The sequence below is a fragment of the Schistocerca americana genome, chromosome 3 (genome assembly GCF_021461395.2).
Source record: "Schistocerca americana isolate TAMUIC-IGC-003095 chromosome 3, iqSchAmer2.1, whole genome shotgun sequence".
In the NCBI taxonomy this organism is placed as follows: domain Eukaryota; kingdom Metazoa; phylum Arthropoda; class Insecta; order Orthoptera; family Acrididae; genus Schistocerca; species Schistocerca americana.
Genome location: NC_060121.1, coordinates 172,061,405 through 172,083,352, shown reverse-complemented (window position 1 = coordinate 172,083,352; position 21,948 = coordinate 172,061,405). Strand labels below are relative to the sequence as shown.

At 41.9% G+C, this 21,948-nt stretch overlaps 1 protein-coding gene across 3 annotated transcripts in view; it reads right to left on the bottom strand.

Moving 5' to 3' along the window:
- The window catches only part of LOC124606689, a 267,269-nt gene that overhangs the window by 215,140 nt on the left and 30,181 nt on the right, over positions 1 to 21,948 (bottom strand). For all 3 annotated transcript variants that reach the window (XM_047138710.1, XM_047138712.1, XM_047138711.1), the window contains exon 3: positions 21,839 to 21,892. In XM_047138710.1, coding sequence (XP_046994666.1) covers positions 21,839 to 21,892 — 54 coding nt within the window. The remainder of the gene's footprint in view (positions 1 to 21,838; positions 21,893 to 21,948) is intronic.

Below are 21,948 nucleotides of genomic sequence, written 5' to 3'. Positions count from 1 at the left end.
CACAGCCCGAGCCCCAGCACTCGCATTTCAGCACCGTATAAACAAAGCCAGACACACAACATCCAGCATTTGCTTTGCCAACACAACACTTATTACACTGCCCCAGCTCCACGCAAAGTGAAGTCATGTGTGAAATGCTATGTCACCTACGATCGGAAGAACTGCTTCTTCAGACAAGCTGAATGCAATTTCCGTCATTGCACGGGACATACAAAACTGGTCTGCCCGCAAAAGACTAGAAAGCCCTTCAGTTTTATCTCATGTTCAGATTCTGCGCCTCCTCCTGCTCAAAAATAAGACAAGGGAAGACACAGAAAATGCACACACATGCATATAATGCAAATACCAAACACGTGAAAATGGCTCTCCCAATCTCGAAATTCACTAAAGTACTCGAACACAGTTTTTCACAACACAGAATGGACAACTGTCTTCACAGAGCATGTCACAAACTTTGGATTACATTGTGTATCTTAACCAGTAGGTGCCTTTACAACTAAATACCACAGCTCCTGTGACACTCCTTAACCTAGATACATATGAAAAAATTGGCCAACCATCCTTGCAAACATCAAGTGTGCATCTCACCATCTATAACAGTGACAGCATTTCAGTGCATGGGACATGCTGCATACCTGCAAAATACAAAAACACAACTAAGGAAGTCCCTTTTGCTACAGTCCACTCACGCATGATCCCAGATATTTTTGGTATTGGTGCATTTGATTCCTTCAGATTAGATGTTGTGACTCGCCGATCTTTCAAAGTGCCGCTGCGAAGTTACGCGCGTCCTCTACATGCGGCGCTGTCTGCCAGCCATGCAGCAGCAGCGCCACCGAAGCGGCCAGCCAGCCAGCGACCGCTAGACTTGGACTCAGTTATGATTTGACTGTTAAAAGTGTACACACGTCTTACTCTGTTTACTTGATCTGCGACTTTCATGTATTGCGTCTTCCTTGAAATATATTAGTTCAACTTTAAGTTACAACAATTGGCGACGAGGTAGTGATTTTTCTTTTACATCGTTGTCCCACATGTTCCCATGGCTACTTTAGAGCAACTATTGCAAGGTCTCATAGAACAGTAAACGCTTCTCACAAATGTGATTCGTGATTTCGTCGTGGCATCAAATGCGGGGCGTCTCTCATCGTCGTCTCTACCTACTTTTCCTCCTTACGACGAGACGGCAGAAGACTGGTCTGAATATGAAAAATGTCTTCGACAGCACTTCTTGGCATTTCATGTCGCGGAAGAACAAACATTTAAGTCTCTGTTCCTTTCATGGATTTCACCTCAAATGTATCGGTTGTTGTCGCAATTGGCTCCTTTGAAAGATCCTGCATTTTTTCTGAAATGTGCTCACTTCTGTCCATCTATTTTCAAAAGCAAACGCATGTGGTAGCCTCTCATGTTGCCTTTTATCGTTGTCAAAAACAACCAAATCAATTCTATCGCACTTGGGCTGCTGAACTTCACGGCCTCAGTAGAAAGTGTCAATTTGTTACTGAAGTTCACAAAGAATCCTATGCCGATTCCATGGTATGGGATGCTATTATCTGATCGGCGCCCTTCAGTTGGCAAATCCAACTCTAGATGAAGTGCTATCCATTGCTCAGTCTTTTGAAATTTCTCGTGCAGTCTTTTGAAATTTCTCGCGCAGCTGGAGCGCAAATAGAGGCATGGGGCGACGTCGGGGAAATACAACCTCTGTGTGATGTTGACGAAACGTGTGGCGTGTCCCCGCCGGCCGACATGGCTGCAGTATGCTCCCAAGTGCAGCCTCGGCCTAACTGTAAACAAACCTCTAAGAAACTGCAGCAAAACCCACGGCAACTTCCTTCATGTCCGCGGTGTTTTATGAAACATTCACGAGAAGATTGTCCACAACTTTGAGCCGTGTGTCACAAATGCAAAAAAAAAAGGCTCATGTGTCATCCGTTTGCAAATCCGACTGCATACATGATGTTCATGAACATGATGCTGATTTTGATTCTGTGTCGTCTGTCCACAACATTGGGCCGTTTGTCACAAATGCAAAAAAAAAAGGCTCATGTGTCATCAGTTTGCAAATCCGACTGCATACATGATGTTCATGAACATGACGCTGATTTTGATTCTGTGTCATCCGTTTGCAAATCCGACTGCATACATGATGTTCATGAACATGATGCTGATTTTGATTCTGTGTCGTCTGTCCACAACATTGGGCCGTTTGTCACAAATGCAAAAAAAAAGGCTCATGTGTCATTCGTTTGCAAATCCGACTGCATACATGATGTTCATGAACATGAGGCTGATTTTGATTCTGTGTCGTCTGTCAACTGTACTTCTTCCCTTTCAGGGAAGTTATTCCTCACTGTCCAAATACTTGGCCAAGATGTTCGCATGCAGGTGGATAATGGTTCTGCTGCCACTATCATCAATTCTCAGACCTATCTTCAGTTGGGTTCTCCAATCCTGTCACCTGTCACTTTCGGACTTACAATAAACAGAAGATTTCTCTCTTGGGACAATATGATGCTGAGGTATCTTACAAATCTGTCGTTCGCACTGTTCCCATATTTGTGGTCGACCATAGTAATGCGGAGAATCTTTCTGGTTTCGATGCCTTTCCCATTTTTGGGTTCTCCATAGATGACTCTGTCAATATTGTCTCTGATGCTATTCCTTATGCTCAATTGGATTCCTTGTCGACGACATTTTCGTCCCTTTTTTCTCCTGGGCTAGGCCATGCAAACGACTTTGAATCTCATATCATGCTCAAACACACTGCTCAGCCTAAGTTTTTTCGGGCTCGGCCCATTCCTGTGGCCCTTTGTGATCAGGTCAAACGGGAGCTGGGTCATCTCACTGCTTCAGGGGTCTTGCTTCCTGTTACTTCCAGTGAGTGGTCCTCTCCTGTCGTTGTCATTGCTAAGCCAAATGGTGATATTCGTCTCTGTGGCGATTTCAAAGCTACTGTAAATGCTCAATGCCTTATCAACACTTACCCTATGCCTCGACCTGAAGAATTGTTCACAAAACTTGCTGGAGGCCAGTATTTTTCTAAACTTGACCTGTCAGAAGCTAATCATCAACTTCCTCTTGACGCTGCTTCCCGGCAGTTTCTGGTCCTTAACATGCCTTTCGGCCTCTATCAATACAAACAATTGCCATTCGGGGTTGCCAGCACCCCTGCCAGCGATTCTTGGAACAATTATTGCTCACTGTCCCGGGGTGTATAAATTACCAGGACGACACTGTTGTCACTGGCTCCACCACTGACGAACATCTTCAAAATCTCCGCACACTTTTTCATGTCTTACAGATTGCTGGTCTAAAGTGTAATCTTCAGAAATCAAAATTTTTTCAGGCATCTAACACGTACTTGGGGTTTCAACTTTCTCGGGATGGTATTCGTCCGCTTCAGCAAACTGTCGCTGCGATCGATGCCCTTCCTCGCCCTACATCTGTTAAGGAACTGCACGCCTTCTTGGGGAAAATAGCATATTATGACAAGTTTTTACTGTCTGCTGCTTCGGTGGCTCACCCGGTGCATCGCTTGTTGCATAAAAATGTGACTTTTCACTGGTCCATGTCATGCGATGCGGCTTTCCAGAAATTGAAGACTATGCTGAAACAGGCCCTGTGCCTGACTACTTATCGACCTGGCCAACATCTTGTTCTTGCCATGGACGCCTCTCAATACGGGGTCAGTGCAGTCCTTCCGCACCGTTTTTCTGACGGTTCTGAACAAACCATTGCTTATGCCTCCAAAATGCTTACGGATGCCCAACAGAAGTATTCTCAAATTGAAAAAGAATCTTTGGCCATTATTTATGCTCCTCATAAATTTGGTGTTTTTCTCTATGGACCCAAATTTCATCTTGTTATGGATCACAAACCACATGTTTCCTTGTTTCATCCATCAACGTCACTTCCCGACAAGGCTGCACACCGCCTCCAGCATTGGGCTCTTTACTTGTCTCGTTTCAATTATGAGATTCATTTCTGGCCGACGGCTCAACATGTGAATGCTGATGCACTGTCTCGCCTTCCCATGGGTCCTGATCTGGCATTCGATAGGGACGAACTGTTGTGTTTTCACCTGGATGTTGCCGAGCAGCAGGTTGTGGACGGGTTCCCCATCACCGGGGACCGGCTGGCGGCTGCTACGGGTTCTGACCCTACCCTCTCCCGGGTTTTATGCTGTATTCAGGAGGGTTGGCCAGATCGTCCATCCACTAAGACTTCTGATCCATTGCGGAACTACCACGCTTTGCGTTACCACCTCACAGCTATGGATGGTGTTATCCTCCTTTCCACCAAAAATGCTTCGCCACGTGTTGTGGTACCTGCGTCTTTGCGTGCTTTGGTCTTGCGCCCCCTTCACCAAGGGCACTGGCGTGTCTCTCACACAAAATCTCTGGTGTGCTGTCATGTGGACTGGCCTGGCATCGACTCTGAAATCACACACATGGTCGCTGCCTGTGGCCCTTGTGCATAACAGGCCTCCGCCCCGAAGTCATCTTTGTTACCATGGCCTTTGCCTGAAAAGCCCTGGGAGCATATTCATGCTGACTTCGCGGGACCTTTTTTAGGTACTTATTGGCTTCTCGTTACTGATGCCTACTCTAACTTTCCTTTCATTGTCCGTTGCACGTAGCCTACACCGCAGCAACCACCAATGCTCTAGCTCGCATTTTCTCTTTGGAAGGCCTTCCCTCTACTCTTGTTACTGATAATGGTCTGCAATTTGCCTCTTCTGATTTTGCGGATTTTTGTGCCCGTCACGGCGTCATGCATGTCACGGCCCCTCCGTTCCATCCACAGTCAAAGGGGAAGGCTGAACGACTGGTCCGCACATTTAAGGTTCAGATGAGGAAACTTCTGACTTCTTCTACTGCTGATGATGCGCTTCTCCAATTTCTGGCTTCTTACCGTTTCACCCCCATGGGGGACCACAGCCCGACTGAGCTCTTACATGGCCGACAGCCCCGCACGCTACTTCATCTTCTGCAGCCTTCCACCTCACGGCCGCGGGTGCCTTCGCTTGGCTGGTTCACTGCCGACGACCTTGTATGGGTACGGGGATACAGCAGGCAGCCAAAATGGAGTCCTGGCCGCATCTTACGACACTGTGGCCGATGCCTGTATGAAATCCAGACAGACACATGTGTTGCAGTGTGTCATTCGGACCAGCTTCGGCCTCATGTGCCAGCAACGCCTGTTCCGGATGCCGCTACACCACCTTCGGCTCTACCTGACACTCGGGATACTGGAATCTCTCATTACTCACAACACAGTCCTCTCACCTCTCAGCACAAGAACTGACACCACCAGGAGACGTGCCCATGCAGGAACCAGATGACCATCATCTGTCGGAGCAACTCTACTCGCCTCCTTCTCCTACAGATGCGGGCACATGGCCCATGTTCCCTGTTATAACAACCGGACTTGCCACAACAGGCAGATTGGTGCACAGGGCTCCAGCAGATTCGGCCCCCATGTCATCTCGACCCGTTATCATTGGGGACACTTCCGTCCGTACAGGAAGCCTCCTCCTCGAGACTTTACAGCCAGTCAAACAACACCTACGGATGTTAGCAATCTGCAGGCCACCTCCATCAAGATCTGTGCAAAAAATTCGAAGGGGGGAAAAGTGTTGTGACTCGCCAATCTTTCAAAGAGCCGCAGCGCAGTTACGCGCATCCTCTACATGCGGCGCTGTCTGCCAGCCATGCAGCAGCAGCGCCACCGAAGCGGCCAGCCAGCCAGCGACCGCTAGACTTGGACTCAGTTATGATTTGACTGTTAAAGTGTACACACGTCTTACTCTGTTTACTTGATCTGTAACTTTTATGTATTGCGCCTTCCTTGAAATATATTTGTTCAACTTTAAGTTACAACATTAGACAAACAAGGCGAGGTGCATGCCATGGATACAAAAATTTCCCATGCCACAATTCAACAACTCTGTGACAAGTATCAAAAATTTGTTCAATGTAATTGGATAGATAAAAAAATCTACTCACCAAGTGGCGGCAGAACACACACATAAAAGAAAATTATAATTAGTTACGCTTATGGAGCCAGTGGCTCCTTCTTCAGGCAGAAAGGCTGAAGGGGAAGAGGGGTGAAGGTTTAAAGCTCTCAGATTTTCAAATCTCGTCCAGTGCAGCCTCCAACATTCAGTCTTTTCTTCGCATGCTGTCTTATAAGTCTCCCCTGACCTGCAGTTCTGGGTGTCTTTTCCTAAATCTACCCCTTTTCCTAGACCTCTCCAGTCATTTTCCTCACCCCTCTTCCTTCCCCTTCAATCCTTCTGCCTGAAAAAGTAGTCTCTGGCTCTGAAAGCTTGCCTAATTATAATCTTCTTTTATGTACGTGTTCTACCACCACTTGGTGAGCAGGTTTTTTTATCTATCCAATTACATTATATTGTCAAAAATTGATTGTTTTCTTTGTTAAAATGTTCAGTGGTACTGTAGTATGTGCAAAAGATTTTCTCACACACATTATGCTGAAAGCTAATGCACAACCCAAGTTTTGCTGCACACGCCCTGTGCCACATGCATAACATGACAATGTGGCTACAGAAATTCAGAGACTACAATGCGTTGGTGTCTTAAAAACTATTTCGGAAGACCTTAGTCATCATTCATAAGCCAAATAGGAACATTCATCTCTGTGCAGATATCAAACGCACAGCAAATTCACAGACATTGATTTGCACCCATTCCCTATGCCACATGCATTACATGGTGACGTGGCTACAGAAATTCAGACTGGAATCCGTTGGTGTCTTAATAATTATTTCAGAAAGTCAGTGGGCATCAATTAGTCATTATTCATAAGCAAAATGGGAAGATTCTTCTTTGTGCACATATCAAATGTACAGTAAATTCACAGACAGTCATAGATCCCTACGTACTCCTACATATAGAGGAAATTTTGGATCACCTAACGGGGGGACAATTCTTCTCAAAAATTGATCTTGCAGTAGCCTATCTTCAATTACCATTGGACAAAGAGACAAGCATCAGGTAGTTTCATCCCGCAAAACTGGCAAAAGAGAACAGCCTATCACATTTCTGAATAGTGCTCAGATCAATTATAGTCAGATGCAGAAGGAAGTCCCGGATATAATAATGATGTCACCAAATTTCATCATTATCTGTGTGGTAGAAAATTTTTCCTTGTCATGGACCATTAGCATCTGACTGCACTGTTTCATTGGTCAAAAGAAGTTCCTGATCACATGGTGCAAAAGCTTCAACATTGGTTGCTATTATTGTCAGATTACCAGTATGAAAGTGTTTCACCCAACAGCACAAGACATAAATGTTGTCACATTGTCTCATTTACCTGTCGACACAGATGCAACATTTGCTGCATTGGATACTTCCTGCTTACATATTGATTCTTCTGATATGCAAGCACTGGATTCTTTCCCTACTGATTCATAGCAGATCACACAAGCCACAGAGCACAACCAATCACTACAATTGTTAAAAAGTTACCTTCACAAATGTTGGCCGTGCTCTCCAAAATGTGTTCCCGATCCCTTAGCATGAAGATACTTTGTGCACTGCAATAGTTTATCTCTTCTGAATGATGTGATTCTGCTTCACATGTCTAACGAATGAACAATAGTTTTAATCCCCTCCCTGTTGCAACAGCAAGTGTTAAGTCGTTCTATATAGACGTCATTGGGGAACTGTTCACACTAAGCACATGATGCGCCACCATGGTACATGGTTTAGATAAGCAGGTGGAATGTGTAAGGGCACAATGTTGTGCTTGCGCTGACAATAGACCGCTCTGCAGCTGGAATTTTTCTCCTAGCCACATTCTGATACTCTATGGCAATGCCTCCATGTAGACTTTGCTGGCCCCTTTTGGACAGATCTGGTTTATTATCATCAATGCCTACAGCAAGTATCCTTTTGCTATCTCAGTACATTCAATAAATGCCACCAGCACTATCAAGGCGCCCGCTTCTCTATTTTCTTCCCAAGGCTTGTCATAAACAACTGTATCTGACAATTGACCTTCTTTTTCTTCCAAGGAATTCTGCAAACACAACGGAGTACAGCAAGTCAGTACAGCACTTTTCACGCCACATTCTAATAGCGATGCCAAATTTTTCGTTTGAATGTCGAAGACACAAATATCAAAACTTCAGGCTTCACATTCAGGCGATGATGCCTTACTGATGTTTCTGAGTTCATACTGTACTCTGTCTTGCTGCAGATCAAGTTGTTTCAGATTTCATCGTTGCATGATGTCAGGCCACCATGACACAGCCACATCTGCCTGCCACAATGCAGTCTCCAACACAGCTTACCGAGCAGGTGCCTTCATCCATCGCTATCTGACTGATGGAAGCCCTTGCCTGCCCACCTGCAACACCATTACTGCCAACACCACAGGTCACTATTTCCATGAACATTGACGTTGTCACTAGTTGTCAGCACCCTCCATGCTCCTACCTGTGCATCCGGATGTGTCATGTACTTGTTTTCTGGGGAAATTTCCATGGTGCTAACAAGACACAATGATGAGACGTGGGTCTAGTCTGCTCTGTCCCCAGCCAAGCAATGAGCCTCATCGTTATCCATGGCACAGGCCTCCCCCCTGTAACTTCCAAGTTGGGCAGAGAGGGGTGCTGTATTGGCCGTTATCCAGTCAACCGCACTTTCAAATATGCTTGCCGCCAATTATGCTGCCGTATTTTCTACAGCTGCCACTGCAGCATGAGGGTGCTGCCATGAACAATTACATTGCTGCCAATGAGATGCAAGCATCCCCCCTCTGAAGCTCAAGCAGCAGGTGTGTTTAAGTTCAAATCTTCATGCCCTGGCCCAATTTTGTGTGTTTGCCGGTTGAATAGCACTTACACACTTTCATAGTGGCCAGGACTCGACATCTTCTGAATAGACATTGTATTGAATCTGTATATATTTCTACACTCAGATCTACTGTTAACTACTGATGCTCCAAATTCAGCAACACATTTATGTATTATTTTTAGTATTTGATATTAGATGAAGAATAAATTAATATTGAAATTCTCTGTTCATGAAAAGCTTCTGTTCCTTGTTCCTGTATCCATTAAAGAACCTCACTGAGTGCAAAGGAAGGCATAACAAGTTGCAGCAGGCTGGGGGCAGCAGCTTCATGAGCCTACCTCAACCAATAACGTAAGATGATTTTGTAAATGTTTCTATGGCAATGACTACTGTCACAGCTCTGTACATGGCTATTGTTTCCGCCTGCAGCTCTTAGTGCTTCACAGTTGAAAACTGACAACAGTGCTGTGGCTGTCAGGGATCTTCTTATGCCATCTCAACTATAGCATTTGTATCTCCTGCTAATGGTAAATAAAACATTTCTTCAATATATAACAGTATTTTCATCAAAGTAATTTACTGTGCAAATTCTCATTCAATCATTAGATAATGGTATAATGTTCTGTGGCTCAGATAGACACAATGTGCAAAAAATCTTCAAACTATAGAAGAAAACTCTGACAATAATATCAGAAAAGAATAAATGGGGGGCTCACTGCCTTTAATTACTTAAAGATCTAAGAACATTAAATGTTCCTTCTTAATATGTAGAGTGGTGCCCTGGCTGAGTCAGTTTACTCTTTCATAACTCGCAATTTATAAAATTTATAAATAGAATGCAAATCTTGACCCTTCTTCACAGAGGAAGGTAATACAACAAGATGATTGGGTTTATGCACTAGACAATTGGGGATGGGGGGGGGGGGGGGGCAGGGTTGGAAACAGAGAGAAAGAAGTGACAGAATGTCATCCTGTTGATGATGATGCAATACTATTTCAAACTGAAGAAGGATGGGGACGAGAACCAGCTATGTACTTCACAGCAGAACGATTCTGTCATTTGCCATAAGTGGTTTCGAGATGTGAATTTAACCACTATCCATAGAAATGCTATTCCAATGTTACATCATTCCACCACATAAAAATGGCACAAACTGGTAGTGCCATTTTTAATTCAACATTAGAAACATAACCATTAAGAAATCACTATTGTGAGCAATACATACACTACAACTAGGATTTCCCTGCAAAGACTACAAGAAGGTAGGATATTATTTAGATCTGCCAGCCAATTATATGTTTCACAACAGCTCATTTGGCAGGCACATGGTTAAAGATACCGTAATGAACAAGGCTCAAGTGTAAGATGGCTCGAGTCTATTGTTGGTGCCTTCTTTCTTTTGAATGTTTCTGATTATAACCTGCTACTTGTGTTGTAATATTGCATACTTTTTCCAAAGACTTCATTATTTTGCCATGAAAAAGACTATTTTTATCATGTGATTGGTTATAGACACAGACTGGACTAGGATTAGAATACAGGTACTTATATCTCAGGGATGTGGTACACAATGTTCACTCACTAAGTCACTTAGTGAAGCACCAACTTGAAATGATGACATCTGTGGTCAGACAGAGCAGTGCACAATGTTGTGATAACAGTCTGAAACACTGCAGCATGAACCATGGAACAGAATGACAAACATCAGCAATTAGCTATTGTAGGTAAATAGAGTACACTGGCTGACATGCATGCACAATTTACTTTAAATAGCCCCAAAAGATAACATTTAGTGGAAAATTATTGGATGATTTGACGAGTCTCAGGGGGACAAGTCCTCTCCTTTTCATCAGTTTACCAGAATTCACGGCACAGAAATGGTTCTGGATGACCACAAAGTGGTGGATCCATTTCATGCATCACTGTACTCCTCTGCAATAAAAGCAATATTGTAGCATTCCCAGTTATGAGAAATGAAAGAGATCTCCCAAACCTCCGCCATTCATTTCTGATGTATGAAAGTAGGATGGTAATAGGTGGAACTTGAAACCCCTGCAAAGTGCTGGCCCAAGGTATTGGAAAAACAAGGTGTGATCAACAAGTAACAGGAATTTTTGTTTTTCTTAAAGAATCTTTATTTATTCATCAACATAAATGAAAATGTATTAACATATGATGAAATTCTACTACTTTAAGAACTCAAGTAGGGAACTAAAGAGAATTTAAGGGCCTGTGAATTATGTCAAAAGTTTAAGAAAGTGAATAAGGCAGTACCTTATCAAATGTATTCAGTAATACTGAAAGCTTTAAATAATCTGACAGCAATGGATTTATTTTGACATTCTCTGACGGTAGATGTGGAGTGTCATACACATTTCCTGCAGTTGAATGCTGGTCAAAATATGTTAAGTTATGTCCTACAAAATTAGCAAACATGGCCATTATAATGAACTGTTTAAGGGCGTATTTTAAGATGCAGGCAACCCAATAGGTTGTCAACTGATAATTGAACACAGTTTGTATGTCACAGTTACAAGGAATTTTTGGCGTGGTAAGGGGTAAAAGCACTTTACTGTTTCTAAATATTGGGTTGGTTCGTAAGCTGGTAGCATTTCTCCGTAAGTTTAATAAACACCACCAAACAATGAGGTAACTTATCAATTCTGCGACTGTAGATCATGTGGTTTTGAGGTGAAGAACTCATCAAGCCACTTTCAGATCACATTTTCATCCAGAAGGGAAGTTCCTTGAAAGTCGTTCAATAGAGAGCAGAAAAGGTGAAAATCTCAGGGCGCAAAATCGGGTGAAAAGCTGGGTGCACAGTGACTTCCCAACCCAGCTCCTGTACAATGTTTTTTATCAGTCTATCAGAAAGCAAGTGGGCATTATCATGGAGCAGTATCACTTGATGCAGTCTTCCTGGTCGTTGTTCTTCGAGTTCATGTGCAAGACATCTTGGTTGTTGACAATGAATGTCAGCAGTGACAGTTACACCTCACGAAAACAATTCATAGTACACCAAACTGTCGCTGTTCCGCGAGATGCATAACATTATCTATTGTGGATGTGCACAGAGCTTTGTACGGGGAATTGCTACTTTGTTTGGGCACAGCCGTTCATTCTTTTCTTTACGTTAGCATAAAGACACCATTTCTTGCCACCAGTAATGAATTTGGATAGGAATGATCAGTGTTGTTCACAAGCCAATTGATGATGAACCAGCAGAGATGCACATATTGCCACCTGCTGATTTTTCTTATTTTTTGTTTACAGCACACAATATAAATTCATCTAATTTCTGAATCTTCTCCATCACATGCGACTGTCTCAAGGTGTTGGAATGATCACAGTTCATCATCACATGTGCCAGAATGCATTTAAATGTATTCATGAAACCCTGCAGGTCTTCCTGAATGTGAAGAGTCAGTAATGTCAAAATGATCCTCCTTAAAACTAGAAAACCATTTTCTTGCTGTTCTCTGTCCAATTGCATTATCCCCATACATAGCACAAATGTTTCTGGCTGCTTCAACCTCCTGTCACCCCTCTATTGAACTCAAACAGTAGAATATGCCGGAGATGTCCCAATTTCTCCACTTGGCACTCCATTTTATAGTGTCCACAGCTCTGCTCACTACCTCCTCCCAATGACAAAATGACGATATGTAAACAAATAGCAAGAATGAACTACATAGAAATAAATGTCAACTGATAAATAAATCCACAGCAACTGGCATACCAAAATGCAAAACCAAAACGCTACAGACTTATGCACCATCTTAATACCATACTCAGTCTAGTGTTTCAGAAAGGGTAGTGAAGAAAATTTGAAAACTCTGTTCTATGTATTGCTTAAATAGGCATAACTACCTGGGCTGAAACAATACTAAAATTTCAACTCATATTAAATGAATTACTATATTCATCAGAACTTTCCCCTGTGGAAGAATTAAACAAAATATTTATCAGAGAGCCATTGCTGAAGTTGTTCAAATGGCCCAAAGGGATACTTTGCATTAATGACAATGTTCAGGTAAAGGTAGAGAAATATCTAGTTAAAAATACAGGACAGAGAGTAAAAAACCATAATACAAGGGCTACAGAACCAGAGTTTGAGGTGAGAGGTAAGGTATTAGTGAAATCTTATTATCCTAGTTTGACTCTAAAGGAGACTAGTAAATTTTTCCATAAATACAAAGGTCCTTATTATATGTCAGACATAGCAGACACAGCACATCCAAGAATAGTATTTTTAAGAGAGTTTGTAAACAATGGAGAGAAACGGTTATACAAGATAGACTTAATTAAGGGATTTGTTATGTAAAGTTATGACTTTGGGGGAGCTCACAATCTGTGAGTGATGCCTGCAAGGTCCCGGCTGTCTGTAATATTATTTCCTACTTCAGTTTCTGCATAATGGTCTCTTCATCTTTTACTGTTTTTTATCCTTTAAATTATATTTTCTTTCACTATCCTATCTATAATACTCAAATAATAATGGAAGTACATTAATAATTTGTACTTAGACAATGGAAGTGTGTGATAAACTAATAAAAGGCACCTACAAGGCAAGCAACAATGTACATTACTCTTAAAAATATTTTTTTAAATATTTTTTGAAATATATATCCAGCTGTATGAGATGTAGATGCTGGAAATTTCACATCAAGGAGGGGAAGTGCTAAATTGAGACTAAGTTGCAGGACTTGCAAACACTGGGTGAGATCATAGAGATCATAGCAGCACCAATGAATATCATTTTTTGATAAACTAATGGAATTATTTAAATAGACAATATGTTTTAGTCACTCTTGTGGAATGTAGAGGAGTACTTAGAAGAGAGAAGGCGAGGAAACTTAATAATCAGATACGGATACTAAATAAAGTAGGAGTATGTTTAACTCAACATATGGGAGCAGAGAGGGGAGAAGTAAGGTATATAATGATAATTAGGGTGGTGTACTCTTATATATAAACCGGGAAACGAATAGGGTAGGTGTACCAAGAAATGAGGACCTACACCTTGAGTGAGGAAAGAGAGAAAATGGGTATGGACATCATTTCTGTGTGGAAGGTTATATGATGTGTGAAACATCCTTTTGAGAAAGTAAATGTCAGTGGTAGCTTCTACAGAGGTAGAAACTAAGATTTTGAGGCTTTCTTCAAAGTTGCAGATTATGGGAACCTATCGGAGTTGCTACTTTCTAGTTAATACATAGATTTAGAAAATAATTAATAATGAGACAGGCATACCAGCTTTGTATTCTATCCTTAAGGAAGGTAGGGTAAGTAAAATAGTATAGTATGCAAAACTCAAAAAGTGATTAGTTGCTGAAAAATGTAACACCTCCGGTTTGATTGCAATGACTATAGAAGGATTAATATGTTCACCAAGCAGCAGCAGGATAACACACACATAAATAAAGGTTTTATCTATGCAAGTTTTCAGAGGCAGTGGCTCCTCCTTCCAGCAGAAGGGGAAGGAAGGGTAGTGAAGGAAAAGGACTGGGCAGTTTTAGGAAAAGGGGTAGAATTCACCCACAACCACAGGTCAGAGGAGGCTTACCAGACAGGTTGAGAAGGAAAATATTGTCAAATATTTGTTATTTTCATAATTATGTAGAATCAATAAGTTACAATAAATTATGTGCTGTTATACAGAATGGAATGCCTGTTGTAAAACAGGCCAAGTAATACGTGAGAATGACTCATCAGAATTTTCTTTGATAGTTTAGTCTGTTAGCTGGTTGGAGTTACTTGTGGTGTTGCTACTCTCTCTCCACTCTCAATCACAGATTTTAGAACAATTTTTTGAGGCCTGTGGGGGTGAATTTGGAGAGTCCGTTCTGTAGGACTGGTGAGCATCTCCATCCTCTGAACCCACAGATGAACCGCCTCCCCCCCCCCCCTTCCCCCATCATCATGGAGAAATCTTTCAGGTGGGAGTGTGACAGTCTTTGGAATCTGAGTCTTGCCTCCTTCAGTTTTAACATATTAAGTCTTACCTTTCCTTTCTTTCTTGTCCAGCAGTAGTACCATGTGTATTCTCAATCTTTCCACATTCAACAGTTTTGATTACAAACACTTTTACTATTCATACACCTGCTGTATCCTGCAATTGCTGAATCCTGCTACTAGTGCATGTGAGTGTGAGTGCGCCAAGTGTAGTGTTGCTGCATCTGTGCACTTACATCAACCTCCAAGCATATAGTGCGGGTCAGCCACTAGTGGCCACCTGTAGAAAGCGTGCACACAGCGTGGTCACCGCCACGCCATCTACTGGTGAACTGTGCCTATATATGCACACAGCAGTGCTGATTCACTCTCAGTTTGTACTGCTCACATAAGTTGTTCTGTGTATCGCTTATGTTGCAATTTCTATATGATTCTTTTGTCTTATGCATGCAATCACAAGGAGTTTATTTCCTTTATTGTTCAGAGATCTATGAATAAAACTATATTTTTGTAACTTATATTGGTTTCATGTATTACTTGATTACTCCATGACTGGCAACGTGTTTGGAATGGTTTCCATATGACCAGTCTTTAAATGCAGTTTCATCTGGTTTAGTCATTATGGATGCAATGCTACCAGCCCTGATTGAACAGCATATTATGGCAGTAACCACTTTATTAGTTTCCATTAACAGACAGGGTACTGTTCCAACAGTCTATCCACCCACTTTTCCTTCATATGATGATTCAGCCGAGTATTGGGAAGCTTACGGAAAAACACTCAGACAGCAATTTTTTGCTTTCAGTGACAGACTTGAATTTGTGCAAAGTCTTATTCCTCTCATGGATTCTGCCTAAGGTGTATCAATTACTATGTCAGCTTGACCCTACACGAGAACTGTCAGGTCTTACTTTTAGATCACATATGCAGTTGCAAATGAATGCATGTCATAGCTGCATGAATTGAATTCTACTGATGCTGCATGAAACCAAACCAGTCATACAGGGCCTGGGCACCCAAACTTCATGGCCTTACCAGTAAATGTCAATTCATTATTAATGCCCATAACGACTCTTTTCACACTCTATGGTGCTTGACACAGCTCTGGACAAGGAAGTACGCCAGAAGACTTTACTCTGTGAAAACCTCCCACTGTCAGAAGTTTTTCAAATAGTGCAATCTTTTGAAGTTTCTCAAGCAGTGGGTGACCAAATAGAAGTATGAGGCAATGGGGGAGTAGTGTCACAAGATATGCCCACGAGTACAACAGACGGCTTATACAAGGAAGTGACAGTGGCCAGGGTAAACATGTGTGCCCAATGCTGAGCAGACCAAAGCCAGCCCAAGAAGCCATGACCACCACAGTGCCAGCATCAGCATTCTCTATTTCCATCTTGTCCTTTCTGTTTTGTCCAGCATGAACATTTGCGGTGCCCTAAATGCTGGGGTATTTGTAACACTTACTAGAAAAAAGGACACACTGCCTCTGTGTGTTGTGCACCAAAGGTTGTTCAGGATATGAACATGGACATTCTTGTGACTTCTCCCAAGTTGGTTATCATTAAGCATTTTTTGCCAAGTGCTCTGGCTATATGTTAACATATTTGCTGCAGTGACATTATTGAATTCTCAATTGTGAGTTTATGTTTGCCACCTTTAACACTGGTCACGGGGAAGCTGGTCATTTGTAACAAAATGAACATCATGCTGTTGGGACAGTTAATGGCATCTACCTCTTACAAGTCAGTGGTTCTTTCTATTACATTTTTTGTGGTTGCTGATGCCAGTGTTGAGAACTTGTTTGTGTTTGACACATTTCAGGCATCTAGATTTTCTATCACCAACACAGTTCACCTTATGTCTGATTAAGTACCGTATTCTCAATTTAAAACACTGCATGATGAGTTTTTGGACTTTTTTTTCGAAAGTATAATGTGTGCTAAGAATTTGTCTGCTCATATTTCTTTGAAATCCACAGTTCGACCATATTTTTGCCTTGTGCATCATTCCTGTCACCCTCAAGATCAGGTGAAAGTAGAATTGGACAGACCTCAATCTCTATGGTTGGTGCAACCTATTATGGCTAGAGAATGGTATCTCTGCTGGTTGTAGTTTGGAAGCTTCAGGGAAACTTCACATCTGTGGTGACTTCAGCTCTACTGTCAATGCACAGTTGATCATGGGTATGTGTCCTCTCTGATGTCAGGAGGAACTGTTGGGAAAAATATCAGGTGACCAGTACTTTTCTAAAACTGATTTGTCTGAAGTGTATGTGGGGATAAAGTGTCTCAACAGGTTTTGATTTTCAATACTTCTTTTGGTCTCTATCAACATTTGCACCTTCCTTTTGGTGTGGCTAGTGTGCCTGCTATTTTCCAGTGGTTTTCAGAGTAATTAACTATGCCTGTCCGTGGTTTCGTTACTCATCTCGATGATGATGTTGTCATGGGCTACTCTACAGCCTATCACTTGAAAAAATTGTGCACTTCGTTTTCTATCTTACAGTCTGCAGGCTTCCACTGTAACCTTATGAAATCTCAATTTTTTTAACCTTCCATTATTTACTTGGGGTTCGAGATCTCAAGATCTTGCGGGATGGGGTGCACCCCCTGCTGGACCACATATCTACTGTTACACCTATACCTCCCCCCCCCCCCAATCCATGAAGGTGCTTCATGCCTTCTTTGGGAAGATAGCCTACTACCACAAATTCCTGATGTTTATGGCCACATCGGATCACCCGCTGCACTCCTTTTTACACAAGATTGTACCTTTTTGCTGGAGCCTGGATTGCGAACGTCCTTTTCAAATGGTGAATTCCAAATACTCTCAGTCCCTTGTTTAGCTACATTCTCTCTGGACCAGTGCATAGTTTTGGTGACTGACAGCTTCACAGTACAGCTTCGGTGCGGTCCTAGCACACCGATATGCTGACGGCTCTGAACGACCTGTTGCTTTCACCTCTAAATCTCTCACTCTGGCCCAGCAGTGTTACTCTCAAATGGAAAAAGAGGCTCTTCCCACAGTCTATGCTCCCCAGAAATCTCACCTTATTACTGTCAACAAACCCTTGGTTTCCTCGTTTAACCCCAAATTTCCTTGCCTGACAAGGCAGCGCACCACCTACAAAGCTGAGTACTCTTTTTGTCTCGCTACAATTACAAAATCCACTTTCAACCTATGTCTAAACATGCCAATGCTGACAGCCCATCTCACCTTCAAGTCAGTTCTGATCCTGACTTTGACTTTAAAGAATTGCTTTGCTTCCATCTTGATAGTGAAACACAGTCTACAGTCGAGGGTTTCCCAATTATAGCTTGTGCATAATATCTACCCTTGTGCCGACTCGGTTCTCCACCACGTGGTTTGGTTGTTCAACTGACTCTCACTATGTTCTTTTACTTTGTACCACTCAAATCAGTTGTTCACACGTATCGCTTATGTTGCACCTTTGCATGATTCTTTTGTCTTGTTACCCGTGGAGTCATGAGAGGCTTATTTACATCATTGTTCAGAGGTTATGAATAAAGCCATATTTGTGTTACTTGGATCAGTTTCACGTATTACTTGGCAACTACAACACTTAAGCCTGTTTTCACAGAACTGCCCTAGACGTAGCAATAACAAGTAGCTTCCAGATGAAGTTACACAATGTCAAATTATACCAAAAATTGACACTTACTTCATTTCCATTGGAGGAAATAAACAATGTTCGCTTATCCTGATTTAACTGAAGAATGTGAGAATAAGCTATAGGTTAACTGGTTTACCAACCCTCTTTGCAGTTAGTCCACATTTGTGTGTAAATTAAGGCTATGTCATACACTGGGTGATTATAATTAAACTTTCCCTATTTAACACATTATAATATGGAAACTAATTACTGTGCGAAGACCAAACTTGTTACCATTAATGTCAAGAACGTGGGGAAGAGAAATAATGCAGACTCAATTCAGTTAAAACACTTTTAATGTGCAGCTACGGTACATCATACCATTACATATCGGTACCAGTACTGCTACAAAAGGACTCAATATGGCGCCCATCAGTGTTCAGAAGAGTCTGAAAGCTCAGGATTGCATTCTGCACAGCAGAACGAAGCATGTCCATGGGTATACTGGCTACTTGATATGCTGCACTTCAGATTGGCACATGTGTGAATGTTCCCCTGGTAATCCCTCTCCTTCAAGTAGCCCTACAACCAGAAATCACAAGGAATGCTGACCAAGCATTTGGAAACGATCAGCTGATAATTCAATTCTTTCCAAATGTGTTTTGGAGAAGCAGGTGAACTTCATGAGCGATGCATGGTAGAACCCCATGTTGCACGAAAACTGTTGGGTTCAATGCCTCTCTCTCTTGTAGAGCGGGTACGACATGCTTGCGAAGCATATCACAGTAACTCGGGCCAGTCACACTGGTAGCCTTTGGTCCTTGAGTGCCAACCTGTTCAAAAAAGAATGGGCCAATGATGAATGTAGCCATGAAGCCACACCATATGGTGACACATTCACCATACAGAGGAACATCATGCACAGTGACTGGAGGTGAAGATCCCCACACTTGGCAATTCTGTGTGTTCATCTCACTCATCAGGGAAAAATGAGCTTCGTTTGTCCATAGGATTGTCCAGGACAAATCCTTGTCAACTTAAATCGGTGCGAGAAAGTGGAGAGCGAAGTCAACACGTCGTCATGCATCCTGTGGTGCAAGCTGCTGTACAATACGGATCTTGTACGGATACCATTTGAGAATGGTTTAAAGCACCTTTCATATAATGGATCATCGGATGTTCAACTGTCACGACAAAGGGCACACACTGTCTGACGATCAGGAATTGCATGCAGAATTGTCTGCCATAGCAACAGTGATTTCATCTGCACCTGTCGTGCAACCGGCCGTTAGCCTCCTGCCGGTGCGACAACCAATTCTCCAGTTGATTCAAACTACTTCATCATGCTCTGCACAGCAGATGGAGATAGAGGACCCTTCTGTAATGCTTTCAGCTGGAAATATTCTCAATGTGCAGCTGCAGCATCACTGTTGTTTTGGTAATAGAGCTTCACCAATAATGTCCTGCTCCTTTTGTCCAAGGTCATGTTGATACGTCAACAAGTGTACTGTGACTGGTCAGTTGTGTGAGACTTGTGAATCACGATGACTGATCATAGCACCTGGTGGCCATAGCTGGAACTGGACGGTGGTACTGTGATACATGGGAATCATGCACCCCATACTCTGGACATTAATGCTACCAAGTTTGGTGCTCATACGGTAATTAGTTTCAATGTTACAATGTATTAAATAGGGGAAGTTTAATTATAATCACCCAGTATACTATGGGAAAAAATTTTATGAGTGTGTCATACATAAGGAATTTAAAGTTGGACTGCCAGAATGGCTACTTTGTAGCAATGTTTGAGTAGCTTATGATCAAAATAGTTTAATGATAGGTACATAACAAAAAATAGTTGTTCTGGATTCTAGTTTAGCATGATAAATCAATGCCATGCTGGACAACTATTATTTATCTATTTATTGACGTTGTGGTGACATCATTTGTTTAAGGGCGGGAAAGAGTGGTTTAACATATCACTTTGGTAAAAAGGAAATGAGTATTTGGCGTCACTGGCCGGGAGGCACCTTCCAGGGCAGGTCCGGCTGCCTTGGTACAGGTCTTATTACATTTGACGCCACATTGGGTGACCTGCGCACTGGATGGGGATGAAATGATGAGGAAGACAACACAACACCCAGTCCCTGAGAGGAGAAAATCTCCGCCCAGATGGGAATTGAACCTGGGCCCATAGGACAGCAATCCATCACACTGACCACTCAGCTATCGAGGCGGACATCACTTTGGTAACGCAATGTGTTACCCAGACTATGTGTAACAGATGAATGATTATTAGGACAGTTGAAAGTATTTTTATTAGTTGAATACTAGTGCTTTAGAATCACATAATGGCTGGAAGTTTTGTTATTGTATGTAACCTGGTGTAGATGGAAAATATGTGTCTTCAAGTTGGGATGGCGGTGGCAGTTTACTGTACTTTGCAGTAACTGCTTGCTTGGCAGTTACTCTGTGTTGCGAGGTCCCAGCTTCTAGAAATGGGGCACACCACTGAATAGAGAGTGTGCTATGACAATGAAGAAGATGTCAAGAAATACAAGAAAGAGTGTCGTTATCTGTCAAATCAGATAGAACATCTGCTGCCGTCACATAGAAATTATGCTAGACCATGTGGAATACATGCACTATAATTCTACATGCAGTATTCCTCCATATTCACAAATTTTGCTGGAAGATGCAATATTTACATTATTAGAAGAAGCACTTTCTATTACTTAGTAGAAAGTTGCAACAATATCGGAGTTTCCAGATTCAACCACAAGAACAACTGCAGTGGAGTAGTAGTCCAAACTTGCTTAATCAACATTGTTTTATATAAACATGAAATCAAGAAGTAGCAGTACAGGGCTGGATGATAACATTTTCAACTGGTACTAGGGCAAATTACTTAAATAGTAATTCCTTTGCTGCAGAGGTCTGTGGTAAACTCTGGCTCTAGGAAGAGTTAGTTCTTTCACGTAACTGATATGGAATGTACTGGGTACCCCACTATATCCAGTGACCTAAACTCAATTGAGTAATTTCAGTTTCTGTCTGACTCTAAATTCATTTATCTATAGTACACTTATTTACCTCTACATCTCTTCTTTTGTATCCATGTGATAACAGAAAGCAGGGACACTTACGTTGCAATGACCTTTTTCTTAGTCTTATTTTATTATTCATATTGACATTTATAATTTTCTGTATTTCTCACAGAAATTAAATTTTTCCTTCATACTTTGTTACAATATATCCAATGTGATCTTAGGAATACAATATACAGTTGCATTCACCAAAATCAAATTACAATGAAACAAGTCTTAGCTCAATTTGAGAGCAAGTTACTCCACAAGTACAAATATAGCTACTTGATCTCTTATGAGCAAATTGAACTATAGTTACAAAATCATGAAACTGCAGAAGTACATTACCAAGTCGTCACTGCACTCACTGTATGAATCAGAGCAAGCACATATGTTCCGGGCCTAGAGCACCAACAATGAATATATATGAGACTGTATACATGATCATAGGTAAATGT